The 9,576-nt window shown below is 55.6% G+C and overlaps 1 protein-coding gene across 2 annotated transcripts in view; it reads left to right on the top strand.

The window, feature by feature from the left end:
- Positions 1 to 6,148: 6,148 nt before the first annotated feature.
- The window catches only part of CSRP1 (cysteine and glycine-rich protein 1), a 7,999-nt gene continuing 4,571 nt past the window's right edge, over positions 6,149 to 9,576 (top strand). The window contains exon 1 of one of the 2 annotated variants that reach the window (XM_010182452.1): positions 6,149 to 6,262. In XM_010182452.1, the coding sequence (XP_010180754.1) occupies positions 6,151 to 6,262 (112 nt within the window). In that variant the 5' untranslated portion in view covers positions 6,149 to 6,150. The remainder of the gene's footprint in view (positions 6,263 to 9,576) is intronic. The other variant, XM_010182453.1, reaches the window with a different exon arrangement.

A 9,576-nucleotide genomic window follows, 5' to 3' on the forward strand; every position in this document is an offset into this window, starting at 1 on the left:
CCAAAGCTCTTGCATCAGTCGGGGCGTACTTTCCTAACCCGGCAGAGAGCGGGCACCGGCGCAGCGCGGTCACTTCCCACCGGGACACCAAATTTTCTGCTGGAGTTCATTGTAAACCCCCGTTAAGCGTTTTCTGCCAAGGGTTATGGTCTCAGGCTGTGGCCCCGTCCCCTTGCCAAACGTGGGCTCTGCTGTCTGTTCACTTTGCAGCCTGAATAAAGCTTAAACCCGGGGAGTCTGAGCCGGCTGGGTCCTCTCCGCTGGCGTGGACTGATGTGGCTTTGCAGAATAGATTCGCATTGCTCAGAACCTGGCAGGCTTCAGGCGCTGCTTTCCAAACCTCAGAGCCGGCAGCGGGGCCAGCACGTAGGAGAGGGTGTTAATTAGCACTTGGCAAAATTACCGGGTGCTGCCAAGTCACAGTGTTAGGGAGGGACGGACTGGGTGAGAAGGTGCAAGCACTAAAATAGTGGTAGTGTTGAGATGGGCTTTGGGTGCTGCTGGGTTTTGGTGGTGAGGGTGGGAAGGTGGTGTAGGGTCTGTGACTGCTTCTGGCCCTGGGAAGCACTCACTGCTCTGCCGCTGCCACAGCCAGCGCGGTGCCTGCCCTGCTCCCGTGGGCTGGGGACAGCCTTTGTCCAGCCTGGGGCTTGCAGCTGGTCCCCCCTTGGTTCCTGGATTGGGGCCGGGCTGTCGGTGCCTGGACCCTGCCTCTGGAGCGGCTGAGCCTGGCTCCCCACTGCTGTGACGCAGCACGAAACAACCGGGATGTGTCCGATGGAGAAAAAAGGGCTTGGCTAAACCTAAAGTGATTTTGATTACTGCGGAAGTCAGTAGCTTTTCTTTGCATAGCTGAAAATGCTTTTGGCTTTTGTTCTGGGTATAACTTAGAGACATGGGTTCGTGGTGGCTAGTTATGATTGGACTCAATGATCTTGAAGGTCTTTTCCAAGTAAATGATTCTGATTCTGTGAAATTGGGACTAGGAAATTATGAAATCGTGATGGGAAACCTTCAAGTTGCCTTTGTAAGCAAAGCTGGGAAGCGGTGTGGTCATCAGGCAGTGGCACGTTGGTCACAGACTCGTTATGGCCAGTGAGTGCTCGCCGGTAGCTGTGTCTGGTGGGCGACTTGACGCGGTGCTGGCCCCACGCTGGCCCTGGCACAGCCTTGGTGACAGCAGCAGTGACCCCGGCTGTGCTGTTTTGGGAACTGTGGAGCAGATGAGCCGTGTGTGAGGATCCCTCCACAGCCTGGACCCCCCTGACTTCCTCCCCTCCACTTCAGGCAAAGCCCTCAGAGATGTCTGATCTGGTACTGCTGCATCTCCTGGGGCAGCTCCTTGATTTCTCCATGGCGATGCTCAGTATTTTGCCATCTTCCAGTGCTTAGAACCCCGTTCTCCTCTTGTTCACCAGTTCCACGTCACTCTATCACAGTGACTTTTATTTATCCTCATGGTCACTGCTGGCAGCACAGAGCCTCCTCATGTCACTGCTCCACCCCGCTGATTACATGGCAGGGGGATGGGGGGAACAGTTCTGACTTCCCTTTTGTAGGGTCCAGGTGATGTGAAAGCTGCTCCATTTGGGGCAGAGCCACCCATGGGAGTGATTGCATTTTCGGGTGCTGAACCCCTGATGCTCTGTCCCAATGATTTCCCACGAGGTGTTATCTGTATCTGCAGGAGCTGGTCCCTTTCTGCACTCACATCTGTTCAGGTGCCTCCTTCTTCCAATTTCTGCTCATTACATGGTTCTGCCAGCAGTGCTCTGAACTGGAAGGGCTCATCAGACCCCAGGGCTTGGGGCTCCTTCGATGGTTTCCTCCCCATTGACTCATTCCTTTGCCAGTCCCGTGTGGATTGCTGTAAACATCGTTAGGAGTCAGTTTTGTGCAGCACTGATGGTGCTCTTCTGCCATCCATTTGTATTGACATTCTCATAGGAAAAAATACAAAAGCGCCTTTTACATGGGCCAGCATGGGTGTGCTGTTCCTCAGTGACCTCCTCCAAGCACGAAGTGATTGCTCTGCAGTTAATTACTGTCAGATTTTAGTAGAACATCTGTGCCCATGCGTGGGAGGGGTTTTACAGTGATTGCAGAAGCTGGAAGGGTCGAGCCATGTCCTGGTGGCTGCAGGGGAGGTTCATCAGAGGGTAACGGGGACCTTGTACTGCTCTGGGTCCCCTGCAGTGGTGAAGCCACGTTCAGATGGTGGTGGGCGCAGCTTTAGCTGTGGTGGTTACAGACCGGCTGTGGGTGGCCTGGTGTGTTGTGAGATGGGCACCGCAATCATTCATCTTTACATCCCAGGTTCAGATGCCAGCCCAAAGCACCAGCACATACTGGTTCCATGCTGGTTTATGCCTGGTTGTTTAGTGTAGCGTAGACTGCCTCCAAAACTGGTGCAACACAAGCCCATGTGAAATGTGATTGAGTCTGTAGCTTATGTTTGACCTGGTGAACCGCACTGCTGCCAAGTCAGACACCAGACACTGAAATTAGGGTTAATCTCCAAAAAGTGGCAGTCTTGTGTGGCTCTGCACAGCATCACTTGTGTCTGCGCTTCCCAGCAATGCAGCTGCTGGTAATGGGGTGGTGTCTGAGTGTCTGAGGCCCCTTGACTTATCCAGAGCAGATGATGGACCATGTTCAGAGCTGAGCCATGCTGGGCACAGGGAATGCTCTCTGTAGAGCTCTGGTTGTGTTTGCTGTGAAGCTGTGGTGCATGGGATGTGGAGCTGCAGGAGGGAGGACGATAACTGTGGTTTTTGGCAGCCCTGGGTTTCTCTTGCCTTGCTCAGCGAGGTCTTGGGCTGCAGGGCAGTCACCTCCTGTTCCTCATTCTGCACGGATCTGAGTGGTTTGGAGAAGTGTGGCTGTGGTCATTAAGTGTTGCAATTGGACAGAATATGGTGCTCAGCCCCGTGACGCAAAGTACTCTGCAGAAGTTGAAAGGGTTGCAACCTCTCTGACATATCTTAAAGCAGCCATTAATTAGGGAATGGGGATGATGGGTCTGTCTGCGTGGCTGTTGTTAGGGCTGTGCTGCTGAGACGCCTGGTGCAGGTCCCAGGCTCTGTGAGCAGGGTGCTCCTGTTCTTTTTTTTCCTGCTGATCCTGACCTGCACCATAAACTGGTTTTTGTTCTCTCATGTGGCCTGACTGGCTCTGGGCACGTGCCCATGCTTGTTGTGGACTAAGAGGGAATTCCCAGCAACCTGAATACTAACCCAGGCTTTCTCCATGCCCATCTGTGAGCTATCACAAGCCCCCATATCCCCAGGACAAACTTATTTTCATGGTTTGTCCCCACGGCAAATCCATCCTGGTGTGTTTTGGGAGGTCCTGTTGGGATGGGGCTTTGCTGGAGCTGCATCTGTGCTGCTGTGTACTTCATGGTGGGAGTCACTTGCCAAAATCACAGTGATGTTGTTTAAAATCTGCAAACTTCCCACGGTGACTGGAGGAAAATAAGCATCAAAACAGCTTGGGCTCATCTTGTGGCAAACACCTGATGAGCTTCCCCCTGCAGCACCTTTTCTCCTCCCATAGACTTACAGAGGAAGGTGTCCCCACTGCCAATGTCTTGATTTGGGCAGATGAACACTGCTGTTTGGGACAAATAGAGCCTCTTCCTTCACTGGTGCTGTAAAATGTGTCATGCAGGCACAGGGGAGCAGCGGGCTCCAAACCACAGCAGGAGGTTTGTCCCTGCCTGTGCTCGCAGCTGCCCAGGCCATGACCAGGGAGCAGTGGCAGGAGCACTGGGGCTGCCCACCAAAACCAGGGCTGGTGGGCCCAGAAATGAGGTGTCCTGGCTGTCGTGTTCAGAGAGGGATGGGGCACCCAGAGAAGTTGTGGCCAGGGTTGGGTTATTCCTGTGGTCTGACACGGGTGGGAACGGGTGGAAAAGGGACCGGTGGGTCCTGTGCTGTGCGGGCAGGGCTGGCAGGGGAGGCCGCTGGATGTTTCTGCCCTCCATGGAAACTCCTGGGCCAGGCCGGGCCCTCCTGGTGCAGGGGAAAAAACAGGCTCCGGAGAGATGCTTTGTGTCCTTTTAAGGCAAAGCAAAGGCTGGGACTGGAGCGATCGGGTGGGAAGGGAGGGATTTGGCACCCGGCTACTGTGATCACACCCAAACCCAGCGCCTGGGGTCCCTGGGGCCTGCACGGTCTCTCCAGTCCCCACTCCCAGTGCCCTCCGCAGCTCTGTCTGTCCATCTGTCCCACACCGGGACCTCTGTGTGTCCAGGAGCTGCAGCTGGGCAAGAACAGGGCCAGGGCCCCTGCCTGTGCTCCTGTTTGTGCCCCTGTTTGTGCCCCTGCCTGTGTCTGTGCCCCTGTCTGTGCCCTGCCCAAGCCCTGCCTGTGCCCTGCCCTTCCTGCCCTGCCTGCTATTGTAACTGGGTTGAGATCCATTTCCCTTTTTCATTGCTTGACAAAATGCTCTCACACAGGGAAAAGTTCAACTTTCCCATCCACGGAAAGGTACGGGGATCTTGCCATGCCAGAGCCGAGCGTTTGCGGTGCTCTGTCACCCCTCATCTCTCTGGCTGATGTTTATATGACCCCAGCCCTGTGGTGTTTAGCACCCATCTGCCCTGCTGCCTGGCAGTGCCATGGGCTCAGACCGTGCTTTGGGGATCGGTGACCCAGGATTGGGTCTGACTGCGGATCAGTGACCCAGGGATTTGGCTGTACCGCATTCAAAGGCTGTGCCGCATTCGAAGACTGTGGCAAATTCAAGGGCTGTGCCCCAGCAGACCCAGGTCCCCTTCCTTGCAGCCGTATGGCTGAGCTGAGTGAGGGGATGAGAACCTGTACACAGTGCAGGGTGAAAATGGTGTCTGGTTTTGGGAACCTTGTCCTGCTGCTTTAGCAGTTCATGCCGGGAGGTGTACGGCTGTGCCTGCAGCGTGGAGGGTGACTTCTGCTGCTTGTCCCCACGTGGGAGCAGGATGGAGAATTACAGCTGTGTTGATGGAAAGAGGCCTCTGGAGACCTCCCGAGCTGCAGCTCGTGCCATTGACCCTTCTTGTATCATTGGGCACCACCAAAAAGTGCTTTGTTTTGTTGTCTTTGTAGCAACCTTATGTTGCTGTGAGATCCTCCTTGGCCTCCTCTGGGCACACTCAACCACCCTGCTTCCCTTGGCATCTCCTTGCAGGATTTTGTTGCTTGGACATCTTGAGGTTTATGTTGACCTGGTCATTAAAGATGTCAAGGCCTCTCTGGGTTGGAGTTGTGCCACATGTGTTAGCCGCTCACAATATTTTGGTGTTATCAGCAAACTTGCAGATGAATGGGCCTCTTCATCACATCTTGGCAAATTTCAGGAAACAGGAGAGAGCAATAGAAGCGTTTGTACCCTGCCAGGGAGCTGTGTGGCAGCTTAGGTTGGTGCTCAGGTGTTTGCCCTGCACGTGAGCCCATGGGGCTGCTGATTCCCCAGGCTCCGTGACTGTGCCTGCAGTCTTGGAGGAGGCCGAGATGCCTGAGTTCAAGGAGCAACCTGTGAGCAAGGCACAGGCCAGTGATGCTATGGGGGACACAGGGCCAGAGCCTGCTGTGCGGTGGTACCAGGGGTCAGCTTTGGGCAACCCTGACCGCACCCCTGCCCTTTGGTGGCAGAATTGGAGGACATGCTCAGCGAGGAGAAGCTGGGACTGTCTCCAGGCAGGGTGACAACCTGTCTGCTCTCCAGCACCCGGGATCAGTCACCTGGGCCACTGCTGCATTGCCCCGTTGAGGGGTGAGAGCAGGGCTGTGATCTAACGGGTGCTGGTGCTGTGGGTACCTCCATAAGCGCCAAATCCCACCATTGTCCTGCTTCCTCCTTTTCCTGGCACAGAAAGCAGCTGAGAGGTCCCACAGCTTCCAGGACCAGGGGATTTCTGCTGCCCCTGGCTGGCAGGACCAGGGGACCCTCAGAGGCAGCCAGTTCTGCTGTAACGATGGGTCCTGTGGGCACCCTGAGCTCTGCTAATTCTGCGAATTACCAACCCTGCACATCTGTGCAAACAGCGAAGGTCCTTGGATGTTCTCCACGTGTGTGGATGTGGGGCAGCTGCTGGGGGTGCCCGCTGTGCTCTGCCCCATCCTGCCTCCCACCCTGACGCCACTTCTCCCTCTGCTTTCCCACAGGATGCCGAACTGGGGAGGAGGAAAGAAGTGTGGCGTGTGCCAGAAGGCCGTGTACTTCGCCGAGGAGGTGCAATGCGAAGGCAGCAGCTTCCACAAGTCCTGCTTCTTGTGCAGTGAGTACCACCCCTCCCCTTACCCTCTCTGCCCCCTTCCTGGCTCTGTGCAGCTGGACGCCCGTCACGTCCTGTTTTCAGGCCATGTAAATGCTCCTTGGGATTCACAGAATCACACAGAATCACAGAATGTCAGGGATTGGAAGGGACCTCCAAAGCTCATCCAGTCCAATCCCCCTGCCGCAGCAGGAACACCCAGATGAGGTTACACAGGAAGGCGTCCAGGCGGGTTTTGAATGTCTGCAGAGAAGGAGACTCCACAACCTCTCTGGGCAGCCTGGGCCAGGGCTCTGTCACCCTCACTGAGAAGAAGTTCTCAAATTTAAGTGGAACCTCCTGTGTTCCAGCTTGTGTCCTTGTGTTCCTCTGTGGGAGCCATCTGGCAGCTTCCTGCTCCTCTCAAGAATTGAATTTGGCTCTGCTGGAGGAGCATGGATAAGCCCAGGACACCAGGGGCCACCCGAGCTGTCAGGGCTGACAGCCAGCACCCATGCAAGGACTCGGGCTGTCCCTGGCCAGGGAAAGGCTGGGCTGAGTCCTCCAGACGGTCCCCAGATGTTCGAGTGGGAGCATCAGACAGGGACTGTCCAAACCTTGGTGGCACATCCCGTGCAATGCTCTGAAGTGATGCTGGCTGTGGTCTTCTAAGTGGCTTTGCCACACTGAAAAGGTGATTTGGCCTTGGGAACTGTCCCAGGAGATGATAAGAATGAAAAGATATGGTCCTGTCCTGGCTCTGGAAGGCCTGCGAAGTGCTAAAGCATCACCCCCAGCCTGCCTGAAGATCTGCTGTGATGGGGGTGTCTCTGTTTGGACCCCAGTGTCATCTCTGGAGAAGGGCAGCAGAGCGGGATCTGGCTGTGGGGTAACTCAGTGCAGAGACCCCTTCCTCTGCCTGCTCTGCAGGACCCTACCAGTACTCCTGGGGTCTGCTGCAGATCCCCAAACACCCATCCCCTCCTTTGGGGTGCCAGGGCAGCAGGGCAGGGATGGGTGCATGTTACAATGCTGAGCAGCTCCTCAGACCTGGGGCATCAACATCCGGGGGGCTGCAGGGCCTCTGAATAAAGAGATGAGCGCTGTCCTCAGCCTGTGTTTTAACAGGTTGCTGTCCCCTGCCCTTGCGGACCATCACGTAACAGAACTGGTGATTCTCATGTGCTAACTAATCACTAAGTGCATGCGTGTTGCCCGTATCCACTGGTGTCTCATCGTAGACTCATAATCCCAGAATCATTTGGTTGGAAAAGACCTTTAAGATCATGGAGTCCAACCGTAACTTGTCCACCACTAAACCATGTCCCTCAGCACCTCATCTCCCATCTTTTAAATCCCCGCAGGGATGGTGACACCACCACTGCCCTGGGCAGCCCCTTCCAGTGCCTGGTAACCCTTTCAGTGAAGAAGTCTTTCCTGATATCCAATCTAACTCTTCCCTGGGGCATCAACTCATGCTGACACAGAGCAGGAGTAGAAATGCCTCTTCAGAGCAGGCCCCGCTGAGATTTCGTGTGTTCTCATCTGGTCCCTGTGCCCCGTTCCCAGTCCCACCATCCCACTGCAGCAGGAAGCACAGATGGGATCTTTCCTGCATGGGCAGCAAGCAGAGCTGGGGTCTGTGAGCAGGCACAAATCTAGCGCTGATCCCAGTGGATCTGATCCAGCAGGGAAATGCCAGTGTCCTCCTGGGGCCGATGCCTGCTGTGCATCTGTGTCCACCTGGCACAGATACTGGATACTCCTTGGCGTGGGAATGGCGTGCACAGATGGATGCAGATGTGAGGCTGCTGTGTCTCTGCTCCCTGCGCAGCGGGCACAGTGGCCAGTGTGGCCAGTAGCCCTCATACGTCAGAGTCCCTGGGCTGGAAACGCTGCTTTGGCTGGAGAGGACAGAGAAGGGGAGGTGCAGGGAGGCTTCCCCAGGCGGGCAGGGGTGCAGGCTGTGCCCTCACTGCAGCAGGATGTCCTGCTGCTTCTGCAGCCTCAGATAAGGAGCGTGGGGAGTGTTACCCTCATCTGCCCCCTGTTGCCATCTGAGTCCATACCAGTGGAGGGCCCCAGGATGAGGACTGAGATCCGGTTGCCCTGTGTCTGCCCTCCCTTGAGACCCCTCACAGCTGGGAAAGCTGCTGCTATGCGATGCTGGCACCCAAAGCATGGGGCAGGCCTCCAGGAGCCATGAAATCGGGCAAAAGGCATTGCTTTGGGAAGGGAACACCCGGCCAAAATGGGGAAGGAGCTGATCCCATGACTGTTTATGGAAGCAAGTCACCAGGGAGGGGTGCAGAGCTGACTGCAGCCAGGGCTCCTGTCCCTGTGCTTTCAGATGTACATAACCACCCTCCACACACACCCCAGCCGTGCTGCTCGGCGCTATGGGCTCCTCAGTTCAGGCCATGGGTTGCATGCAGTCCATGATCCTGCAGTCTGGGTCCCATCACAGGCTGTGGGTGATGCACCGGGATCCTGTGTTCCCAGCCTGTGCCCCACTGCTGCGTTTGAGCCTCGTCAAGGAACGCGAAGCCGTTATCTTTAAGGGAGAAAAAACAAATACTTCGACCTAACCTGCCAAAAAATTAATCAAAAAGGAGCCAAACCTACCACAGTGCATTAGAGCTGGAGATCGGCTCAGGGAGCGACTTGGTGATTGATTCGGTGGCACTTATCCAACCCAGTCAAAAACAGAGGCAGAAATGTTTGGTAATGAGGCGTTTGGCCTCTGAGCAGCTCTCGTCTAATTGTTTTGTGGAGCAACTCCGCTGCTCTTGGAAAAACAAAAGGTCCTTAACCGATGAGTGCGGCCGCTGGAATTTCTGCAATGCAGAAGCCGGGAGCTGGGGGCTGATTTCTAGGAAGCAAACGCGGGCAAAGAATTTTTCTGCTGCCTCTCAGAGCCTGTGGCTTGTGCAGATGAGGGGCTGTGAGAGCGTAGGTCAGGATTTAGAGCTCTAAACCCACCCAGCACGGTGGGAGAGAAGGATGGATGCCATTGAGATCATTCACTGCCACCCTAAGACAAAGCTCTGTAAATGTGCCAGGAAAGGTGCCCAAATTTCCCTCCGGGGGGAATCTGTCTGAATGCAGCTCTGATGAGCTCCAGGGTAATGTAGAGACAACCCCAACCAGCTTGGCACTACAGGACCAGTTAACCTGAACTGGTCTTTGTCATCAGAGATGGATGCTCCATCCCCATCCTCTGCTGTGGTGAGACGGGGGAGCCCCCCTCCAGGAGAGGACCCTGCCAGAGCCCCCCGATACTGCAGGACACGCTCCCTTTCCTCCTCCTCCCCGAGCAGCAGCAGCAGCAGCACACG

The sequence above is a fragment of the Mesitornis unicolor genome, unplaced genomic scaffold, assembly GCF_000695765.1.
Source record: "Mesitornis unicolor isolate BGI_N332 unplaced genomic scaffold, ASM69576v1 scaffold23054, whole genome shotgun sequence".
Taxonomy (NCBI): Eukaryota; Metazoa; Chordata; class Aves; order Mesitornithiformes; family Mesitornithidae; genus Mesitornis; species Mesitornis unicolor.